Source organism: Mauremys reevesii, linkage group 13, assembly GCF_016161935.1.
Source record: "Mauremys reevesii isolate NIE-2019 linkage group 13, ASM1616193v1, whole genome shotgun sequence".
Classification (NCBI taxonomy): domain Eukaryota; kingdom Metazoa; phylum Chordata; order Testudines; family Geoemydidae; genus Mauremys; species Mauremys reevesii.
The window spans coordinates 33666629-33690558 of record NC_052635.1 but is presented as its reverse complement, the minus strand read 5'-3'; the positions used below and the strand labels follow the sequence as shown (position 1 = coordinate 33690558).

At 46.9% G+C, this 23930-nt stretch overlaps 1 protein-coding gene across 1 annotated transcript in view; it reads left to right on the top strand.

Moving 5' to 3' along the window:
* SPATA2 (spermatogenesis associated 2) overlaps positions 1-13249 on the top strand; it is a 37660-nt gene extending 24411 nt beyond the window's left edge. The window contains exon 4 of the mRNA XM_039499473.1: positions 13147-13249. Within this exon, the coding sequence (XP_039355407.1) occupies positions 13147-13159 (13 nt within the window). The 3' untranslated portion in view covers positions 13160-13249. The remainder of the gene's footprint in view (positions 1-13146) is intronic.
* The last annotated feature ends 10681 nt before the right edge of the window (positions 13250-23930 follow it).

Below are 23930 nucleotides of genomic sequence, written 5' to 3'. Positions count from 1 at the left end.
CAGCCTTTCATTCTTCTCCGAGTGGGACAGGTGACGTGTATTATGAATAAATGTTGGCTTGATAGCAATTTGATTTTGCTTTTCAGCCTGAGGCATATCACTCTCATAAACTTTCCAGTGAAGAACTTTATTATTTCCTCAGTCAGAATAAATTTTCATGACCAGAAAATGGCTGAAGCCAGAGATTTTCCCTGTCAGTGTAGGCATTGTATATTTTTCAGTCAAGCAATCATATGACCACATAAAAACCAGTCTTAAAACACAAGTGCAATATCTGCTTAAAGTGACAGGATGAGTGAAGCACAAGTCTAATTTTTTCTTTCATAACCCTTGCCTTTCTCTTTATTTTTCCAAGGGGGCTAAAAGTCCAGGTAAATTTCATCTTCATCAAAAGGCTCTTTTGAAGAAACATTGTTAAATTCCTCAAGTATCAGAGGGGTAGCCGTGTTAGTCTGGTTCTGTAGAAGCAGCAAAGAATCCTGTGGCACCTTATAGACTAACAGACGTTTTGCAGCATGAGCTTTCGTGGGTGAATACCCACTTCTTCGGATGCAAGCATAGGCGGCAGGTTTGTATAATTTTTGGTGGGGCCCAAAATGGTGGTGCCCCCCCGCTCCCGCCCTGTAAGCCGATATAAAATGAAGCTACAACGCGTCAGTGCCACAAGATTACAAGGGTCAATTAAAAGTGGAAAGTCAGAAGCAGCACTTGCCTACTTCAATATACAGTATTATATTTTGTTGCATCTGTTGTGATGAAGTGGGAATGTTCTTAATATTTTCTCTGAATACTGTGTGGGTGCCTCAGTTTCCCCTGCAAGATGCCAACTGAAGGTGTTGGGGACAAAGAGATCAGGTGGCCTCCTTGTCCAGAAGAGACACAGAGGCCAGAGGAGGGAGTGTCAGTTTGGAGCTGGCTGGGGAAATTGGGAGAGACCCAGAACTTGGTTCTGGGCTCCTCACCCCCCAAGATGGACCTGACAGAGGGGTTCTGTTTTCTGTACCAACAAGCTCTGTTTAAACTGTGTTCCCGTCATAAACCTTCTGTTTTACTGTCTGGCTGAGAGTCACATCTGACTGCAGAGTTGGGGTGCAGCGACCTCTGGTTGCCCCAGGACCAGCCTGGGCAGACTCACTTTGGAAAGTGCATGACGTGGAAGGGCATGCTGAATGCTCCGAGGTCAGACCCAGGAAGGTGTAAGCTTCTTGCCCTGGAGACAGTATGCTCCGAGAGAGGAGGCTCCCCCAGAGTCCTGACTGGCTTTGTATGGAGATGTTCCAAAGCATCACAGCATCCCCTTCCACACCGTGCACTTCCCAGAAGTCCGCACAGGCACTGACACTCTCTCCTCCGGCCTTTGTCTCTTTTCCAGGCATTAGGAGGCCACCTGATCTCTCTGTTCTCCAACACCTTCAGTTGGCACCTTGCAGGGGAAACTGATTTGGGAGAAATGAAGTAAAAGCTGCCCAAACCGAGCTTGAGCACTCCTGAATTTTGAGGTGTTCAAATCTGGAAGGCAGGTGCTGGGGGTGGGAGAGGGCTGTGGGCTCCATGGGGGAGCATGGCAGCAACTGTCTGGAGCTGCATGGAGCCAGATACGCTGGTCTGAGTGGCACAGGAAGCGGTTTGGGGGTTGGTGAAGAGGTAGGGAGTTCCGGGGGGCAGTCAAGGGACAAGGAGCAGGGGGAGTTGGATGGGGCAGAGGTTCGAAGGGGCAGCCAGGGGACAGGCAGCAATTGGATAGGCATGGGAGTCTAAGGTTTATCAGGGGACAGGTAGGGGTGCGGTCCTGGGGGAGTTGGGTGGGGTCTCAGGAGGGGCAGTTGGGGACAAGGAGAAGGAAGGCTTAGATAGGGGCTGAGGTCCCAAGGGGCAGTTAGGGGCAGGGGTCTCGGGAGGGGTAATTGGGGAACAAGGACCAGTGGGGCTTAGATAGGGGTGGAGGTTCTGGGGGCAGTTGGGGCAGGGGTCTGGGAGGGGGCAATCAGCAGACAGAGGCTGGGATTCAAAGGGCTCTGGGCTGCTGGCAGCCGCGGGATCCCAGAGCCCTTTAAATCCCAGCCCGGCTGGGAGTCAGAGGACTCTGGGCTGCCTGCAACCGCAGGGAGCCCAGAGCCTTAAATCCCAGCCGGGCCGGGAATCAGAGGGCTCTGGGCTGCCCGCTGCGGGAGCCCAGAACCCTTAAATCTCAGCCGCGGCTGGGATTTAAAGGGCTCTGGGCTGCCTGCAACCGGGGGGAGCTGAGACCCTTTTAAATCCCAGCCGCGGCCGGGAATCAGAGGGCTCTGGGCTCCCCGCCGCAGCAGGCAGCCCAGAGCCCTCTGATTCCCGGCCGGCTGGGATTTAAAGGGCTCTGGGCTGCCTGCAACCGCGGGAGCCCAGAGCCTTTAAATCCCAGCCGCAGCCGGGAATCAGAGGGCTCTGGGCTTCCTGCAGCAGGCAGCCCAGAGCCCTCTGATTCCGGCCGCGCTGGGATTTAAAGGGCTCTGGGCTGCCTGCAACCGCGGGAGCGCAGAGCCTTTAAATCCCAGCCGGCCGGGAATCAGAGGCTCTGGGCTTCTGCTGCAGGCAGCCCAGAGCCTCTGATTCCGGCCGCGGCTGGGATGAAGGGCTCTGGGCTGCCTGCAACCGCGGGAGCCCAGAGCCTTTTAAATCCCAGCCGCAGCCGGGAATCAGAGGGCTCTGGGCTGTCTGCTGCGGCGGGGAGCCCAGAGCCCTTTAAATCCCAGCCGCGGCCGGGAATCAGACCGCTCTGGGCTTTCTGCTGCGCAGGCAGCCCAGAGCCTTTAAATCCCAGCCGCCGGGAATCAGAGGGCTCTGGGCTGCCTGCAACCGCGGGAGCCCAGAGCCTTTAAATCCCAGCCGCAGCCGGGAATCAGAGGGCTCTGGGCTGTCTGCTGCGCGGGCAGCCCAGAGCCTTTAAATCCCAGCCGCCGGGAATCAGAGGGCTCTGGGCTGCCTGCAACCGCGGGGAGCCCAGAGCCTTTTAAATCCCAGCCGCAGCCGGGAATCAGAGGGCTCTGGGCTTCCCGCTGCAGCAGGCAGCCCAGAGCCCTCTGATTCCCGGCCGCGGCTGGGATTTAAAGGGCTCTGGGCAGCCGCGGCGGGGGGCTCTCCAAGCAGGGGAGAAAAAATATTGGTGGGGCAGAGCCCCTGCTTGGGATTTATTCATGGGGCTAAAGCCCCAGAGCCCCATATAAGTCGGCGCCTATGGATGCAAGCACCACTGCTTGCATCTGAAGAAGTGGGTATTCACCCACGAAAGCTCATGCTGCAAAACGTCTGTTAGTCTATAAGGTGCCACAGGATTCTTTGCTGCTTGTTAAATTCCTGTCATCTTTAAGGCCACACTCTGGTTTCTTCTGTTACCTTTTTTGGTGACTATCGGGCCTGTGAAAGAGGTCAGATTGCAGCTATGCAGCCTGAAGTCTTATCTACCCCCTGACTGGGGCTGTCTTTTAGTTTGGTGACTGGTGTGTAATTATTGTGTTAGTTGTCAGTACAATTCCTGGGGATAAATATTCACCATCACAGAACCCATCACCAATTGGCAACTTGTTGGCAGCCTGAGGAGAAGCTGAGGACTGAATTCCCCTCATTCAGGCATCATTAGCACACACGGCCAAGGCTGGCTGTTGGGGGAAGCTTGCACTGCCACTGCCCACTCAGGGGCTAAATAAGACTTCAGGCTGCATAGCTGTAATCTGACCTCTTTCACAGGCACTATAGTCACCAAAAAAATGTAATAGAAGAAAGCAGAGTGTGGCCTTAAAGATGACAGGAATTGAACAGTGTTTCTTCAAAAGAGCCTGATCCCTCAGTGTGCTAAGCACCCTCAGTTCTCAAAGAAGTAATTTGGGGTTCACACTGATGTAACTGACTCCAGAGCAGTAGGCTCCTGATTCTCACTAGTGTGAGAGAGAAGGATCAGGCCCAAAATATTAACACAAGACAAAAGAATTCAACTGTTTTAAAACAATTTTAAAACAATTCAACTATTTTAAAAACAAAGTATAGAGTTAAGGAAATGTGGGATAGAAATATCATTCAATTTGCACCTTCAGGGCAGAATGCTCATTAAGTAACACCTAGACCAAATAGTAGTATGAATAGGGAGATAAGGTGAGGAAGTCATTGGCCTGGAAATTCTTCAAAGGAAAGGAGGAGAAATTGATTTTAAAAACTGAGCAAGATAACGAAGTGGTATCTAATGCCTCCACATGCCTAAGCGTCTTTCCTGAAATACTCTCGTTCTGTGTTCCAAGTCAGAGAAGCACAGTGGGTGTGAAGGGAGTTGACAGATTTCAAAGGGAATATTAATTAGAAACAAATTGACTATACGTGCAAAGATGTATTTAAACTAAGATATTTTCAAAGGGAATTCGCTGCAGTCACATTTGCTAAGAACTTAATAAGGTACCAAAACTGGCTGCTTTCAAGGTAAAAAAATATTTTTTCAAAGGCGCTCACTCCACTTGTGTCTGAAATGGCCAGCCCTACTCTAGTTAACTGCAGCGATGCTGGTAGGGCTGATTTCCATGCCAGTAGCCTTGCAGCAAAGCTGCTGTCTGAGTTACAGGAACGGACTGCTAGCATGGGTGGCAAGTTTGTAGAAATTTTGGTGGTGCCCAGAACCCGCCCCCCAACCCTGCCCCCCCAAACTCTGCCCCCACCTGCCTAAGGCTCTGGGAGTGGGCTTGGCGGGGGGGAGGTCTGGGGTGCAGATCCTGGGCTGGGGATTAGAGTGCAGGAGGGGTGCAGGGTGCAGGCTTTGGGATGGAGTTTGGGTGCAGGCTCTGGGCTGGGGGTGGGGACAAAGGAAGGCGTGAGGGGTGCACCCTCAGGGAGGGAGTTTGGGGATAGGAGGTAGTGCAGGGGTGAGGGCTGTGGGGCTGAGGATGAGGGGTTCATGGTGCGGGGGGGATCAGGGCTGGGGATGAGGATCAGGGCCGCCCAGAGGGGGGGGGCAAGAGGGGCAATTTGCCCCAGGCCCCGAGCCCCACAGGGGCCCCCACGAGAGTTTTTTGGGGCCCCTGGAGCAGGGTCCCTCACTCGCTCCAGAGGCCCCGGAAAACTTTCGCGGGGCCGGGCGCAGGAGCTTCTTCGCTCCCGGTCTTCGCCGGCAGGGGGTCCTTCCGCTCCGGGGCGGAAGGACCCCCCGCTGGCGAATTACCGCCGAAGACGGAGCGGGACCCGCCGCCGGTTCAGCTCGGTTCGGCGGTAATTGGCGGCGGGGGCCCTTCCCTTCTGGGACCCGCCGCCGAAGTGCCCAAGACCAGCGCGGGGCCCTCGCCGCAGAATTACCGCCAAGACCGGCTGCGCCGGGCGGGTCCCGCCGGGCGGTAATTTGAGGCGGGGGCCCGCCGCGGGTGTTCGGGGCACTTCGGCGGCGGGTCCCGGCAGGGAAGGGCCCCCCCACCACCGAAGACCCCGGGCCCCCGGAATCCTCTGGGCGGCCCTGATGAGGATTAGGGTGCGGAGGATGAGAGCTCTGGCTGGGGCTGAGGATTAGGGTGCGGGGGGATGAGGGCTCTGGCTGGGGCTGAGGATTAGGGTGCGGGGGGATGAGGGGTAAGGGCAGTCTGCCTCGCCATTAGCGGCGGGCAGGCACTGGGACCCTGGGGCAGCAGACAGCCGTTCTGCCAGGAGCCGGGAGCAGGCAGGGGAGAGGCGCCGCACTGCTTTCTGTCAGGCAGGGACGCGGCGCGGCGGGGGACACGCAGGGGGAGGGGTGGTAGGCGGGGGCTGGGACCTGCTCCAGGCAGGGACGCGGCGGGGCGGGAGGCCTGCGGGGGCCGGGGGAGAGACCCAGCTCCAAATATTCCTGGAGCCCGGGCACGGCAGATGTATATAACCTGCCACCTATGACTGCTAGGTTTGGCAGGAAGGAGTCAATTGTTTCCTGGGTGCTTCCAGCATCTAGACCCTAACTGTTTTTATTATCATTAGTTAACATGAAGTAGCAAGAGCTGTGTGCCAGGGGTGGGGGGAACCCGCTTGTTCTTGGTGAAGGAGGAGCTAACATCAACTCAGGTTTCCCCTCCTCTCACACCAGTGCTGAGGGGGAAGAGGAATCCAATTAGTTGCTTTAAAAAAATGGAGAATGCCTGAGAGCAAGGATGACCATAGGTCCTATTTTGGCCAGGACAGTCCCTTTTTTAAGCTCTGTCCCAGTCACCCCAATTTTTTTTTTTTTTGCAAAACTGGGCTGGCAGCGCAGGGGTTGGCAGCAGGGGGACTCAGGCCTGTCTGTGCATGGGGAGGAGTGGGAGGACTCAGGCTGGCCCTGGGTGGATAGCAGGGGGGCTTGAACTGCCCTGTGCATGGGGGGTAGGGGGAGGCCTCAGGCTGGCACTATGCTGACAGGTGGCAGGGGGGCTTGGGCCGGCCCTGTGCATTGCAGGGGGAGGGGACCTCAGGCTGGCCCTGTGCAGATGGGAGGCAGGGAGGGCTCAGGCCAGCCCCATGTGGGGGGCGGTGAGGGGGCCTTGAGCTGGCCCTAGGGGTGTCTCATTTTCTCTTTGGGAAAACATGGTCACCCTAAGCATAGGAACATTGGGAAAGTTAGAGGTGTTGAGAAAACCATTGTGCAGGAAGGTTGGCCAGCTCTGGGGTTTGGTAAAGGGCTATGGATCCTTGTAGAATGACTTTATAAAGTATCAGAGTTGAAACATTATGAAATCCTAAATTCTTCCCTTCATGTGGCCAAAACAAAATGTACCCGCCACTGGCACATTAGTGCCTATGGAATTCTCCATTTGATGTGCAAATAAGCTTTTGTGGATATAGTTTAGGAAAGCAGACATGCCCCTACGTACACAGTCCGGGGCACAGATTCTGTTTGCGTACACAAATGCAAGGCTTCGTTGACATAAATGGATGTGCAGGAGTAAGCACATTTGCAGATATTCTGCTGATAATTAGGCCTTTAACTTCCCAATTTCTTCAATTAAGGACTGGAACCTAAAACTGGAAAAACCCTTCCACAGTTCTGTCTGGAAAAGCAGGCAGGTGTGGCTACCAAAGAGACACCACAATGCACAAAGGACATAAGAAATTGGAGCTAGGGAATGCTATTTGATCACAGCACATCTGTTCCCTTTAAGATAACACCACGTAGCAAGCTATGAAAACAACACCCTATCCCCACAGCTCAGACACCACCCTTTTATGAAATAGCTGTGAACTAGAAGGGTATTGTAAGTAATAACATGTACATGATCACCAAATGGTTTTTGCAAAGGGAAATCAGGCCTCATCACCCTACTAGAATTATTTGAGGGGGTCAACAAGCATGTGGACAAGGGAGATTCACTGGATATAGTGCCAAGGTCCCTCACCAAAGTCTTTTAAGCAGCATAAGCTGTCATGGGATAAGAGGAAAGGTTCTCTCATGGATTGGTAACTGGTTAAAAGATAGGAAATAAAGGGTAGGAACAAATGGTCAGTTTTCAGAATGGAGAGAGGTAAATAGTGGTGTCCCCCAGGGGTGTGTACTGGGACCAGTCCTATTCAATATATTCAGGAAAGATCTGGAAAAAAGAGGTAAACTGAGGTGTCAAAGTTTACAGACGATGCAAAATTACTCAAGATAGTTAAATCCAAAGCAGACTGTGAGGAGTTACAAAGTCTCACAAAACTGGGTGACTGGGCAACAAAATGGCAGATGAATTTCAATTTTGATAAATGCAAAGTAATGTACATTGGAAAACAATCCCAACTATACATATAAAATGATGGGGTCTAAATTAGCTTTTACCACTCAAGAGAGAGATCTTGGAGTCATTGTGGATTGTTCTCTGAAAACATCCACTCAATGTGCAGTTGCAGTCAAAAAAGCGAACAGAATGTTGGGAATCTTTAAGAAAGGAATAGATAAATATCATGTTGCCTCTATATAAATCCGTGGTACGCCCCCATCTTGAATACTGTGTGCAGATGTGGTCACTCCATCTCAAAAAAGATATATTGGAATTGAAGAAGGTTCAGAAAGGACAACAAAAATGATTAGGGATATAGAACAACTTCCGTATGAGGAGAGATTAAAAAGAGTGGGACTTGATAGATATGATAAAGGTCTATAAAATTATGACTGGTGTGGAGAAAGTAAATAAGGAAGTGTTATTTATTCCTTTTCATAACCCAAGAATTAGGGGTCACCAACTGAAATTAATAGGCAGCTGGTTTAAAACAAATCCAAGGAAGTATTTCTTCACACAACACACAGTCAACCTGTAGAACTCTTTGTCAGAGGATGTTGTGAAGACCAAGACTATAACAGGGTTGAAAAGGGAACTAGATAAATTCATGGAGGCAGGGCCGGCTTTAGGCGGTGCAGGGCCCAATTCGAACAGTTTCGATGGGGCCCCGGCAGGGATGATTTAAAAAAAAAAACACATAAAAAACCCGTGGGGCTTGTACTCACCGGTCAGTGCTCCAAGTTATTGGTGGCACTTCGGCGGCGGGTTCTTCACTCACTCCAGGTCTTCAGCGGCACTGAAGGACCCACCGCCGAAGTGCCGCCAAAGACCCAGAGCAAGTAAAGGACCCGCCGCCGAAGTGCCGCTGAAGACCCAGAGCGCTGCCAGGTGAGTAAAAATTAAAAAGGCGCCTCTAGCCAGGGAAGGGATTCTCACTGGGCGCGGGGCCCAATTCGGGGGAATTGGTGGAATAGGCCTAAAGCCGGCCCTGCATGGAGGATAGGTCCTTCAATGGCTATTAGCCAGGATGGACAGGGACGGTGTCCCTAGCATCTGTTTGCCAGAAGCTGAGAATGAGCGACAGGGGATGGATCACTTGGTGATTACCTGTCCTGTTCATTCCCTCTGGGGCACCTGGCACTGACCATTGTCAGAAGACAGGATACTGGGCTAGATCAATCTTTTGTTTGACCCAGTATGGCCATTCTTTTGTTCTTAAAAACATTCCCCTTTGCAACTCTCAGCCCTGGTCTACACTATGGGGTTAAGTCGCATTTAGCTGCGTTAGGTCGATTTAAAAATGACGGCGTCCACACAACCAACTCCGTTCCGTCAATCTAAAGGTCTCTTAAAATTGACTTCTGTACTCCTCCCCGACGAGGGGAGTAGCGCTAAAATCGACCTTGCTGGGTCGAATTTGAGTTAGTGTGGACGCAAATCAATGGTATTGGCCTCCGTGAGCTATCCCAGAGTGCTCCATTGTGACTGCTCTGGACAGCACTTTGAACTCCAATGCGCGAGCCAGGTACACAGGAAAAGCCCCAGGAACTTTTGAATTTCATTTCCTGTTTGGTCAGCCTGGTGAACTCAGCAGCACAGGTGACCATGCAGTCCCCCCAGAATCATAGGGCGTAGAATGTTTCTATGCTCCCCCTATCATCTCCGTCCCTGAGGTTATCGCAGATTAGAAGACGAAAAAAACGCACTCGCGATGACATGTTTTCCAAGCTCATGCAGTCCTCCCACACTGACAGGGCACAGTTTAATGCATGGAGGCATTCAGTGGCAGAGGCCAGGAAAGAATTAAGTGAGTGTGAAGAGCAGACGCAGGACGCAATGCTGAGGCTAATGGGGGACCAAACGGACATGATGAAGCATCAGTTGGAGCTGCAGGAAAGCCAACAAGAGCACAGACCCCCACTGCATCCACTGTATAACCACCTGCCCTCCTCCCCATGTTCCATATCCTCCTCGCCCAGATGCCCAAGAATGTGGGTGGGGGGAGCCAGCCACTCCACTCCAGAGGATGGCCCAAGCAACAGAAGGCTGTCATTCAAGCAGTTTGATTTTTAGTGTGGCCTTGTCCTTCCCTCCTCCCACCTGGGCTACCTTGTCCGTTATCTCTCTTTTTAAAAAAAATTAATAAAGAAAGAATGCATGGTTTCAAAACAATAGTTACTTTTTTTTGAAGGAGGGAGGGTGGTTGGCTTACAGGGAATTAAAATCAACAAAGGGGGCGGGTTTGCATCAAGGAGAAACACACACAACTGTCACACCAAAGTCTGGCCAGTCATGAAACTGGTTTTCAAAGCCTCTCTGATGCGTAGCTTGCCTTGCTGTGCTCTTCTAATCACCCTGGTGTCTGGCTGCTCAAAATCGGACGCCAGGCGATTTGCCTCAACCTCTCACCCCACCATAAACGTCTCCTCCTTACTCTCACAGATATTATGGAGCACACAGCAAGCAGCAATAACAATGGGAATGTTGGTTGTACTGAGGTCTGACCAACAGCGCCAGCAAGCTTTTAAATGTCCAAAGGCACATTCTGCCACCATTCTGCTCTTGCTCAGCCTATAGTTGAACTGCTCCTTACAACTGTCCAGGCTTCATGAACGGATCCCCCAAGCTCGTCACTGGGGAGCAGGAGTGCAGAGTTGCAGGGGAAGTGATGGAGTCATACACCATGCCCTGGACATTGCTAGGAGCCGGGCAGGGAAGACGTTCCCAGAACCCACAGCTAAGCTACATGTCCGACAAGGACAGTTACCAGTCTTACTGCAACATCTGCTGCCAGCAGCATCCAGGAGGACCAGTACGGATCCCCCAAGTTCATCACTGGGGAGCAGGAGAGCAGAGGTGCAGCGGAAGCAGTGGATGAAGACTGTTAGCAGTTCTACTGCACCATCTGCTGCGAAGGCAAGGAGCTGCTGCTGTGTAGCAATGCCAGCTGCTGGAGGTGTTTCTGTGTCGAATGCTTGGAGGTCCGGGTAGGGCAAGGTACCTCGGCCAAGGCAAAAGAGCAAGAGCCCTGGAGCTGTTACATGTGTCAACCACAGAAGTGCTATGGGGTGTTACAGTGCCGACCGGACTGGAATGTACGGCCGCAAGACTTCTTCACCAGTGACAAAGGACAGGAATATGATGCACCTAAAATCTAAAAAGGCCAGCACGTTTCCCAGAGTCACTACCCTTGATAACAGAACATCAATGATTGCATTGGCTACTTGGATCACAGCAGCCCCCACAGTAGACTTGCCCACAACAGCAGAGGTGACGGTGAGCTGAGCAGGCTCCACGCTTGCCGTGGTATGGCCTCTGCACGGGTAACCCAGGAAAGAAGGCACAAAATGATTGTCTGCCATTGCTTTCATGTAGGGAGGGGCACTGATGACATGTACCCAAAACCACCTGCGACAATATTTTTGCCCCATCAGGCATTGGGAGCTTAACCCAGAATTCAAAAGGGCGACAGAGACTGCGGGAACTGTGGGATAGCTACCCACAGTGCATCACTCCGTAAGTCGATGCTAGCCACGGTAGTGAGGACGCACTCTGCCGACTTAATATGTTTAGTGTGGACATACGCAATCGACTGTATAAAATTGATTTCTAAAAATCAACTTATATAAAAGCGACCTAATTTCGTAGTGTAGACATACCCTCAGCCCACCAGGCAACATGAATGCCTATAGCCTGTGTTGTCACCACCCTTTGGTTTGAATGGCAACCTACTCAGTGTCAAGTTGTAATATACTGGCTGTGCAAGGAACTGTTATGGATATTACCCTCTAGCTCAGAGCCTGGCCAAGGGGTCTGCTAATGCTTCTAGCTCTAGGCGTTCTACTTTTAGTTGAAGGTCTGGGGTTCTAGACCGAGGTCCTTCCACCCATGTATTTGTGTATTTTATAAGTACAGCCGGCCAAAAAATTTCCTACAATCTTTTCCCCACAAGAAAATAAAAATGCTGATTTGTTGAAATCAAAACTTTCTGTGCAAACATGTTGATTTTTCACAAAAAAAATTCATTTAGAAAAGAAACCAAGTGTTTCAATAATGTTGAAACATTCCATTTTGACCTTTCTACAATGGAAGGCTTTGATTTTTCATATGGAAATGACTGTTTTATGTTTATTTTATGTTAAATTATAATAATTTTTTAAAAAAAAATCAAAGTCTGAATGTTTTTAATTTACCCAAAATGTTTTTTTTTTAAATGTCATGTTCTGGGATATTTCTAGGGGTTTGCTCTGATTTGGAACAAAAAAATTTGGAGATGTAAAAATTTCCCATGGAATGGAGATTTTGAGTTTTGACCAGCTCTCTTTATACTGTAATGGTGTATTGGATTGCAACACAACATCCTCCTCCATGTTTGAAAGGAAGTTCCAGTTCGTGTTTCCCCTCCACTAATGTTAATGGGAGTTGTGTGTGTGCCTATTGAGGGAAGAATAGAGCCCTTAATAAGCAATTACACTGATTGCTTTTTTTTTTAACTGAAGGTTCAGCTGACATACAGATAGGGAGCTTCCAGTGTTTCCAGAACTCTCAATTTTATTCCAAATCTTAGCATATTTGGTGATTTTCTTAAAGCCCCAGCTCCTGGATTCATGGGGTTGTGGAAAATCTCAGTTTTCATTAAAAAAAAAAAAGTTTCTAGCTCTCATAGTTGAGGAGAAAAGCTTGAAAAAGGGACCCAAGTGAATACTAAAGGCTTAGAAGCCAGAAGTCAATTGAAAAAAATGTATGAGCCAAACTCATGATTTTTAATGCTTGGGACTGGTAAAATTGGCCAAAGTTTTTGACTGCATCTGAACTGGAACTCAAGAAATAGGCCCCTCTCCAGTTTTGGCTCTAACCCATAACCATAACGAAATTCAAAAGGATGGGGTTTGGATCCAAAGAAATTAATCAGAATTCCCTCCCTGTGAAAATTGGAAGGAGTTCTGATTTTAGTTCTCTCTCATCAGAGCGGAGCTGCTTCTTTAACTCCACAAAGATGCTGCTTCAGTAAATGTATACTCAGGAAATTATAGATCAGCGAGTTTGACCTCAGTCGTAGGTAGGATCCTAGTGACATTAATAAGGGATGAGATCACAAAACATCAAGAGAAATATGAGTTGATTAAAAACCAGCCAGCTAGGCTTCATCACAGATAAATCTTGTCAAACAAATGTGGTGGGGATTTTTTTTTAAGGCGATAATGCACTGAGCAGAGAGGCAAGCGGGAAGCGATGGACACAGATTTCAGTAAGACATTTGACATAGGGAGGCACAGTAGACTAATAGATAAGATTAGTAGGTACAGAATGTGCCTGGGAGATGGAGAGAAAAATATTACTTTGCTGTCCTATAGAACCGATCATGAGAAGATTTCAGAACATTGCCCAGGCAATTAATGTAATCTCATCACTCTCTGTGGTAATCAAATATTATTTCTGTTTACAGATGGGGAAACTGAGGCATAGAGCGCTTATGCGACTTACCCAAGGCAACAGAACAGTGCTGTGAATAAAACCGCCTACATCCTTCCATCCAAAGATCTCACAACACATAATAAAAATTATCTAGTTTGTTATGGTAGGTGTTACTTTTATTCCTAGTCTTCCAAGGTGTCTTTCATAGCATGTGTTCAGACTTGGGAAGACATCTTGTGTATTAATTTTTGGTCATGCAAGAATCTGGGTAAAGGGAGATGTGAGAGTAGCAGGAGAGTTTGCTCTCTGCCTTGGTAACTGATGGGAGTTTGCTTCTTGGGAACCTGGCATTGGTTTGCCTGCATGCTGTTTTTGACCACCTCTGTTCAAGGATTGGAAAATATGTGTAAATAAAAGAAGTTGTATTTAAGATACCCACACTCCTCATCACTGATTTCTCCTCCACTGGGAAGTCAACCTGCAAGATCCTGAACATCTTCTACTGCTTGACAGTGAGGCTACAATATTATAATTTTACAGCTGGGGAAACTGGGACATAAAGAGATCAATAGAGCCAGGAATAACATGCAGGATACAGTCATGGCTCACAGACCCCCGATTTAAAAACTAGCCCACACTGTTCCAGAGCTAGGCATAGAGCACTGGGGGCAGATCCAAAGCAATCTTTACTCTGGGTTTATTAACCCAAATTAAGAAATCTCTCTCTCTTTTTTCAGTGTAGACATACCCTAAAAGTTGGGTACATTAAGAGCTTGATTGCTGCTGACTTGCTTTCACCAGTACTGTTAAGATACTGTGACTGCTCTGCAATTCCCTTCTTTAGGAAGGGGTTCAAGCTTCAAAATGGGAATCCAACTCCAAATCCAAATGTAAATTTCAAACACCCAAACTCAGAGGTGGTTTAGATTCAGGATTTTGAGTTGGGCCCATCTGTGGGAAAGTTTAGCAGTTTTCCTAGTTCCTAAGAATCTGACTTCTCACAGGACTTGGGGCTCAGTCCTTCTTCCATTGGAGTCAATGTGACAGGTGCAAGCCCTTGGGAAAATCTCTTTTACCCCCTTCATAATGTTATGGGCCTGTCTTCTTCTGGATTGGCCATTGACCTACTTACTGACTTCTGAACCGATCTGTGCCTATCTACCATACTGTGTTCATGAAGTGTGTTGATGATGGAAAGTGCTTTAGAAAGGATCTACCAACTGCCTTAGCCAGCTTGCTAACCTATCTCCCATCTGTAAAAATATAACAGTCAACAAGCTGACTCTCCCCTACCCATTGCTGTCAATTCCACACTATTTTTATTTAATGGATCAATTCTCTATTTTCCATTGTATTTACTGATAACGTATTTGCAGATCTTTTTTATTTTTAGTGAAGTATTCCCCAGGTTGGCATCCAGGGGCTCTTTCTCCTTCACTAATTATCCTTTTAACACCCCACTGCTTATTTTTTTTTATAGATCTTTGCCCATAACATTTTTAAAAAAAGCTATCAGCCTATTGCTTGCTCTGATCTGTTAATCCCTGTGGAACCGTGCTGGGTACTGGAGCTCTTTTCATTGATTAACTTGAATGAATCTCAGCTGGATGCCTGCCAAGTATTTCTTTAATATTTCCCACTTGCCTGTGGCAGATCCTATTGAAAAGTCACAGGGCTGGTAAAGAGAGAGCGGTAGGCATGCTCAGAGTCAGGGAAAGGACAGGAATCCTTATCTGAGCTGATCCAAACATCTAACCTAATGGAGGTTTGCTCTGAGGAATGGATTAGGGTTCTAACAGCTAGTTCTACAGTAACTTCTCCAGTCCTGATATGCAGGAGTGACATACTATTCTGGAGGTTATCCTGGGTAACAGAAAGACTCTCATTAACAAACTAGGGAATCGGGTAATGGCTAGTCTGTTCCCAGCTCTGTCCCCAACCTTGAGCAAGTCATTTCACTGTCCTTTAGTTCATAGTTTCCTTATCTGTAAAGTGGGTGTAAGGACACATCTCCTTTGTAAAGCGGTAACAGTTCTCTGGTTGAAGAGTGCTATATATTAGCATTATGTGTGTTCCAGCACTAAGAGGGATAGTGAGATTTTTCACTGAAATAAGTCTGCCTCTGAGGGGCTTGAAGGCTTCCCAAACAGTAATTAAGCCTCAGCATACCCCTTTGAGGTAAAGAAATTGCATGAGCCGTGTTTAATGGTTGGAGAAATTGAGACAGAGAGAGGTTGTCACTTGCCAGAAGTCACACAGAAGTTTAGAAGCAGAGCTTGAGCTAGAAGTAAGGTGTCCCAGTTCACAGCCCCCACCCCCCGTTCTAACCACCACGTGTGCAAACACGTCCTGAGCGTGCTGCACAATACGCAACACAACACAGGTCTCTTTCGAAGGGCAGGAAGAAATGACTGTGTCAAATGAAAACGAATTAACAGCACAGGCGGAGGTTCACAAGGAAAAAGGATTTATCAAATAGTTCTACAGAGGTGATAAACATTAGGGGGAGCCTAATGGAGCAGAACTTTTAAGTGAAAAACTATGAAAGAGAGAAACCAATTTCAAGGTAATGCTTTTTATATTTATATAGCTTCTGAAATGAAACCTCGATTTTGGCTTTGGTTGATGGGTAGTGTTGCCCACCTGGACGATCCTCTGCAGACTTCTGTGCTTGGAAAACTAAGAAGCTGTTTGCTGTTCTTAGAGGCAGCTTGTTTTAATGAAGCAGCATTGTCTGGAGGTTAGAGAAGGTGACAGAGCCAGGAATTCTTGTGAACTAAACCCACCTCTGCCACTGTTTCACAGTATGACTTTGGGAAAATCATTAACCCATTGGCCAGCCAGATTTTCAGTACATGTGCATGCAACTGCATGTTTTTCAGGCATTTTTTGTACACAATATCCCATTAAATAGCCAGTTGGATATGTAAGTGACTATTGCATGTGCAGTTGCAATAATTATGCATGAAAATGTATGGACATCTTTGCATATGTAAAACATTGGCAAAGTCTGTGTGCATCTCTTTCTAATGACTACTCCACTATAAGTTAGCAGGTTACTGCTACTACTACTATTACCACCCAAAGGCTTTACTTCATTAGCTCATGTAATAGAGATTTATGCTGCAATTCAAGCTGTGCTGATGACTCACACAGGCAATACTGAAAGTCCTTATAATGGTGAAAATAGCCCTTAGCTACCTACGTCACAGTGGGGTTGTGAGATTCCATTCATTAATGCTTTTATGGTGTGGTGACATGCTATATATGTGCTAAGTGTCATTACTACTGGCCCTGCAAGTAGGTGCAATTATCTTTTATCACTACTGGGCCTGAACCCCCCCGCAACATTATATTATCCCAACAGGTAGTCTAAATATAGGCCTTCTCCAGTACCCCAGCATCCGCCTGCAGGGAGGAGATAGTTGGCTGCATGTGGTACCCAGCCTTTTGCTGCCTAGAGATATCGTCAGTATCAGAGACAGCTGTTTGGCCCACACTCCAAGTCATTAATCCTGGTTACCCTGGAAATAGTTCCCTCCTGATTGTCTCCGTGCTTCCTTGTATGCAGAATACACCACTGGCTAATTTTTCATTTGCCTGCAGGACAACCCTCCTTTCAGCTCAGACAATACAGACTCAGTCATGTAGCTCTGGGCGCACAGCGCTGCTGCCTTGTATCGCTCAGGACTCCCTCCCCACCCTCTTGCACGCCTGGCTGTCTGAGCCTGTCGGGATGCAGTGCTATTTCTAGTCACTTGCACATTCATGACACAACCTTCCCATTTGTGTAACAGGAGTTGTCCATCTCCTGCCTATGGCCCCTCTGGATCTTGTGTTCCCACATGCATTTGTTCTACCTCACCCCACTTCCCAGAGCCTCTAGCATCACAGGTGAGTGACTGTGGGGACTGAGGTCTTGTCTACACTACTGGGAGCTCTAATTCCTCCTCTCTCGCCTCCTCCACAGCTGTCGGGAAGCTGCAGGGGGGAAATCACATCTCACACATTGTGAAGGGCAAAGCCTAACCCCCCGGCCCAGAGTCTCCATCTTCTCCCACTGACACAGATCGATGATTCAGACCCATCTTTAGAGCGAATAGCTTTTCTCTCGTGCTCTTTTGAATACAAAATCCCCAGAGTTCTTTCACTAGGGGAGTCTCGGGTCCCTGCGCTTTGTCACATTGTTTTGCTGCTCTCGTCTCGATTATTGATGAGAACAGTTTGTAGTACATGATGCTTTATTCAGCAGGAATAAGCTAGGTTTACATGACAGCATGAGCGGGGAGTAAGCATCTCTGTCCCCTTTGCATGGGACTGGGCAGTACGCTCCCACCGCTTCATCCACACAGCCTGGCACTGATTCATGGTTCTGCCGACAATTCTCTCATTTGCATATAAACAAATTTGGTTCTTTCAGGCTTCACTACCTCCTCGGCTTGCAATTTGCTTTCATGCTCATGTCATGGAACATGTTCCCACACCATGGCTGTCAATTACACTTTGTGTAAGCTAAACCTTGTTTCTCCTGCAGAGTCGCCTAATGACCTGTTTTAAACCTCTTATCACTGGGTGAGTTGTGTGCTAAGATAAATAAACAGATGATGATAATACCTTTTATCCAGGGATCTTAAAACATGTTACAAGCAATACATTACACCTCCAACACCACTGTGATGCAGGTTGTCATCAACCCATTTCACTGATGTGGAAACTGAGGCTCTGAGAGAATCATAACTAGAGATGGCAAATCCTAGCCAGTCCCCTGCTACTGAGGGTTATTTTCTGCAGGACATTTAGCTGTGCTTTGGCCAGGAGAGTTTTGAGTGGCTATGCCATCTCTTTACATTCCTAGTTATTTCCTTTTTGTCTCATGCCAGGGACTGCTCTAAGTTACCGCAAGTTCGCAACCTGTCTGGGCTCCGAATGGACCCCGCTGTGGGCCAGACATCAAGCATTATGAATATTCCCTTTCCCATCCCTGGCTCTGCATCAGCCTCAGGAATGCTCCTTACAGTGGGGCTTGCAAGAGGGAGCAGTGTAAAGAGACATTATTGGCCCTATGCTGCTCCTCCACCCAGGAAGTTCTTCACCCACCTCTTGTGCCTCATTTGTTATCTCCCATAAGCCATTAGAGCAGGACCCAGCATCAACCAATTAGTCCCTTTAATCTTTCTTCATAACTTAGTTCCTCCAGGCCCATAAGCATTTTCAGCTTAACTTGCTCAATGTCACGCTAAAATCAGAAGCAAAGACAGGACTAGGACCCAGGAGTTCAGGCTCCCAGACTAACCATTACATATCACTTCCTCTAAACATAAAATTACCAGCATGCTTGCTTGTTAAAAAAAAATCACCCCTCACATTAGTCCTTGTTATATTTTATAGCCAATTTTATGTATGTACATAAAAGGACGAGTGATTTAAAAAAATTGTTACTGATCCTTCAGTATTTGAAACAGAGTATTGTTGTAAATTACTACAAGTTTATCCCAATTATAAATTTTATGAGAGAGATCATTCTCACAATCTTTGGAGTAAAGCCAGATTCTTGTAGCTACAGGAGAGACTTTTATTTGTTAATAAGTTCATAATGAGACCAAAAATGTGTCTTGTCTTTTTAAGATGTCAAACTGGGATTTTTTTTCTATTGTTTTCACTGGAGCTAAGATTCTTGATCAGCATTCCTGGTCTAGAAGTATTCTGTGCTGTATGGGGCTGGTAACTTGAAATGAAGTATTGTGTAGCCTTTTTTCTCTACTCAGGTTTCACAGTATGCTATACCTTCCCTTCATCACTATCTTCATTGGCAAAATTTTCCCCTTTTCCACTTCCCACTCTCTGGAATGATTTTAAGGGGTAGCCATATTTTCAAATGTGGGAAATTTAAGTTGCATCTACAAAATGTGCGCAGACCTTCCGCAAAAGCACATGTGACTCTGGAGATGCACATTTGTTTTAAAGACTCCTATGAAAAATTTCCCATAAGAGTTGTTAAAGTACTAGTTTGTGCAATCACAGTCATTGTGGGTACAAATGATTCACATGTGCAGTTGCTGAAGTCCAGATTCAGTATTCAGGGTATTTAGAAGATGAAGCCTTCATTTAGAGGTTAAGGGTAGAATTTTCAGCCCTAAGTTTTATTCTGATATGAACTTTACATTTTCCAAGCACTGTATAACAACTAATTAACCTCCCCCATCCTCAATGAAGTAGATAGGTGTTATACTCATTATACAGAAGAGTAAAGTGAGCCAGAAAGGTTGAGTGTCTTACCAATGGCCATGAGTCAATGGTATAGCCAGGATTAGAACTCAGCCGTACCTAGCTCCCAGCTCAATATTTAACATACTAAACCCCATTGCTTTCCTTGGAGAACTAGTGCTCCTTAATGTTTCATTTTGAGCATTTTACTGATTAAACCGTTGAAGACTGTGTCCTAATCTTTCACTTATCCAGTAGTCTAGAAGGCACCAGGAAGGGCAAGAGTTAATTTCAAGACCTCCCACACACAAAAATGCGCTGGTCTCTTGACAGTTTTCTAATGGAAATAAATGAGTTTCCTTTTTTAAAGTCAAACATCTGATCAGTCTCTAGTCCTGTGAAGTTCTGAGCTGTGTAGACTCAAATTCATTCTTCAGGTGGAGGGTTGTACAAGTATCCCTGGATCTCTGAAAAATCCAGCTGTACTTGCAGAATGTAAGACTGAGGGTTTTTTTTTTTAATCATTTTGTTACAAGGAAATCATATCAGAGACACATTGTTTTACTTAAGTTGCAAGTTTTGGGGGCCTGGAACATGCCTTTCATTCATCCGTAGGGTACTGTGCAAATCTATAGTGCTGTATAACATTAATTGTCTTGGAACGATGCAGAGTTTGATATTCTGGGGCTAATTTTTGTTTTGGGTATTGAGAGTTTCAATTGACATTCAAAGATCACAAGGTATGTACACCCCTGTGCAAAGTATGTCTATGATTCCATACCCAGGCCAAGGAAAGCTATTGCCTAATGTTTAGGGCAGGAAATTGAGATTCAAGACCCTGTTCTCTATTCTTCATTGACCTTTTGTTCATTAATTTCTTGAAAAATTGTTAGTTGCTTGTACAGCTTTGGGTAAGCGCTAGGTATTACTCATCTTTAAATGTTATTAGTGGTATAAGTAGGTCAAGCACCACTATAAACATACTTCAGCCACTTTCATATGTAGTATCCTCAGGATGTAGACAGGGAATGAAGATTAACTTGCTCAAGGTCACAGATTCAGAATTTAGGGGTTTCTGGCTCTGAGTCTTGTGATAAGGCCACTATGCCACATGACCCTTTGTCTGGGGAGAATGTCACAGACAGTTATACCTTAAGGCAACAAGAGAACTTATGTCCTGCACACATTTGTCCGGACACTGCATGAAAAAGCCCATTCAGATAAATAAATGCACACGCCTATTTACAGAATAAAGTAATAGGAGGCTGCAATTTTTCCACATTGTTTCCCTAAAGTTAACAAAAAAGAAGCTACCATAAAACTTAAAACTGGTAAAATTTAGGAGAAAAATTGTTCTGAGACTGAAGACTCAAGACTTTTCATGAACAAAGATGCACTCTGCATTTTCCCCACTGCAACCAAATGCATTCCCACCAGCCAGAAGTACATAAAACTACAGAGACATGTGACTGCAATGTGTATCCCTCCTAGTAGGCTGGGTGCAGGCTACAATAATGCTGCAGGCTATTTGTGTTATGCTGGGAAAGTCCAGTTAGACTCAACATTAAAGCCAGCTAGGGTAAACAAACCTGTAGCAGTCAAAGAGGGCCAAAGAGATCATTAGTGATTAATCAAATACTGTTACTCATCACTAACAAACCATTAAGTAAATTCCCCACAGACATGGGAAATCTATAGATATCAAGCTAATCTCAGCCAACCTGATCAGCCGCAATGTACAACCTTCTCTGACTTGTAGTGAATCAATGCTTTTAACAATGACTAAAGTGCTTGCAAAGGAGTGCCAGATAACCTCATCTAATTTAAAAATAAAACATGTGTACAACCAAACCACTGAAATCCAATAAATTCACAAATTACCTCCCAGCCATAACACTATAAAAACCCTTAATGCAATTCTGGGATCCTCACCTCCTCCCTTCTTACACTAAAAATAAAATAAAAAGAACAAATCCAATAATAAACTGGGGAGGTAGGAGGTACATGTAATAAAACCAGCACTAGGTGCCTCAGAGAGGGGTCAGTAACACATGGAAGCCTAATAGCATTTTTATACAGCTAAAATGGCTTGCAAATGTGTGCAATCCATGCACAGATCTCTCAGTTCAAGAGGTAGAAGCAGGGAACTCTGCCTTGCTCATTTAAGCAGCCCAGGTGGATTGAAATGACTGATTAATTCACCCTCTGAATGAAGGCATGAGTTAGGACTGCAGTTTATTATAAAAACCCTCTGCCAGAAGTCTGCTAACGTGATTATTTTATAATGAAACAAAGTACAAGAGAAAGGATCAGATCCAGAACTGGACTCTGCCCACTAAGATTTTTTTCATCTAGGGGACTGGATGGGTCCAAGGAATTGGTAATGGCCAGTGGAGTATCTGACCTTAAGACCACCAATACACATGCAGCATAGGTCAGTATGGCACCAAGTGTTACCATCTGGCAACTGTTTAGTGACCTGTATTCACACCACCAAAGACCATCATAGTGATGATAAGTGGCAGTTTCCAGTTGCAGCAGACAGGCTGAAAACTAAAGTTATAGCCTAAGGACAGTTAGATACCTTCTCCCTAGGAGAGCTCCCCCTGGGGAACCTCACACTTCTGCTATACCCATTCTGGGAATGACTAGAGGCCTTTGATCTCCAGGGCTGCACAGTACACTGTACTCACTGCTAACACCCACCCCGCACCAGGCCCCTCTTGCAGCAAAGCAGAGCATAATGTAGCCTGAGCTCCCCCAACAGCTGTTCTGGCCCTGCAGTCATCTGCACCTTCTCCTCACTCAGCTCTCCAGCCAGGTTACTTTTAATCCTAGCCTTCGAGGGTAACAGAAAGTCCAGCAAGCAGTACTCAAGCCAAGTCTTTCCCCCAGGTCTGGACTCAGTAGTCCTTTCACCCCTGCTCTCTGGGGTCCTCACACCACCTTTTCCAGTGACTGGTGGGGGGGACCCCTCTTCTCCCTCTCTTGTAGGTTGCAGCCCAGGAAGCCAGTATTAAGCTGGCAAGGTCTGTCTACTCAGTGCCCCTGCATCCTTCTGGAGCTTTTTCCTACCTCAGCCATCTATGGGTCTCCCCAACAGCTCCTTTCTGGGCTGACCCCATAGCAACATCCCTGACCCCAAGGGCTCAAGCTCCACCCTTCTTTCAGGGCTGTGGTTTGCAGGATTCCCCCAAAGTTCTCCAAAGAATCCAAACCCAAAGATATAGACTTAAACCACCTCTCCTCTCATTGGATTTGAGCTTTAATCCTTCCTGACACCCTTTTCCTCAACTGAGCACCAGCTCCCCACGGCTGCCTCCCTAGAATTATGTTCCTCTTTCAAAACCCCACCACAGGAACTAACTCCTTTCCATCCCATCCCCTGGCTTTTCTTAATTCTCCTCTTTCCTGATTTCTACTACACAGAGTAGCTAGGCAAGATAGGCAGCAGCAACTAGTCTCCCACCTCCTTTCTCTTGTATCTTTTCACTAACTGAACTGTCTCATGCCTTTAAGGAAAACCTGATACCTTGCCAGGTGGATCTGCTAATTGACCTTACCACCACTCCCGATGCCCTCAGGTGGGGATTATAAGGCACCTGTTAACCCTTGCAGTACCAGCTTCTTTCAAAGGTGTCTGATTTTGACCTCCAGCACCTTTCCCCAGTATTAAATTCCCGGGGCCAAAGTCAGACCAGGCTTAATGTGCAACTTCACTATAAACAAAGAAGATACACCCACTTATCCCAGGTCTGAATTTGGCCCTAGGAATTTATTGCAAGACTGTAGAGAATGATTTATGGAAATAAATTAATCAAGTGTCCAATGTCAACCAGAACACAGAGAGGCCAGATCCTCAGCAGGTGTAAATCAGTGTAGCTCCATTGTATTCAATGGAGTGGTGCCAATTTACACCAGCTGAGGATCTGACCCAGGGTGTCATGTTCTGACAAGAGAAGTGTGTGACTGGTAAGAATCATTCTCCCACTTTGCCATTGTTATTGCTGGATGCTGAGGGTAAAGTATTTGAACCTTTGTTTGATGCTGGACACAAGCTCCCCACACAGGAACTTTCACTCACTGCTTCACTGAAGTATCCAGCAGGGCATCTCTCCCCAACACATATAGTGTGCAGTGCAGTGCACGACACTGCAAATTTCTTGTTTCTCATTCCGTTCAGTGGAAATGGTCCGTAGCTCTAGTTACAGTTGATCTAGAAGCAGATCAGATGTTCACACCTGTAGCAATTTGACTGCAAAAACCCATTCTACAGCTGTGTCCTAAAGAAAGCCACACAGAGTCATATTCTGAGTCCCCTATTCATGCTGAGTCACACACTACTCCAGTAATTCCACTGCCTTCAAGGGGAGAATTTGTGAAATAAGATCAGAATCTGACCTATAGGGTTGGAAGGGAGACTCAGGAGGTCATCTAGTCTAACCCCCTACTCAAAGCAAGACCAACCCCCAGATTTTTACCCCAGTTTCCCAAATGGCCTCCTCAAGGATTGAACTCACAACCCTGGGTTTAGCAAGCCAATGCTCAAACCACTGAGTTATCCCTCCCCTGACAGTCTCTGTTCCCAGATGTATATATTTACATTTTGCC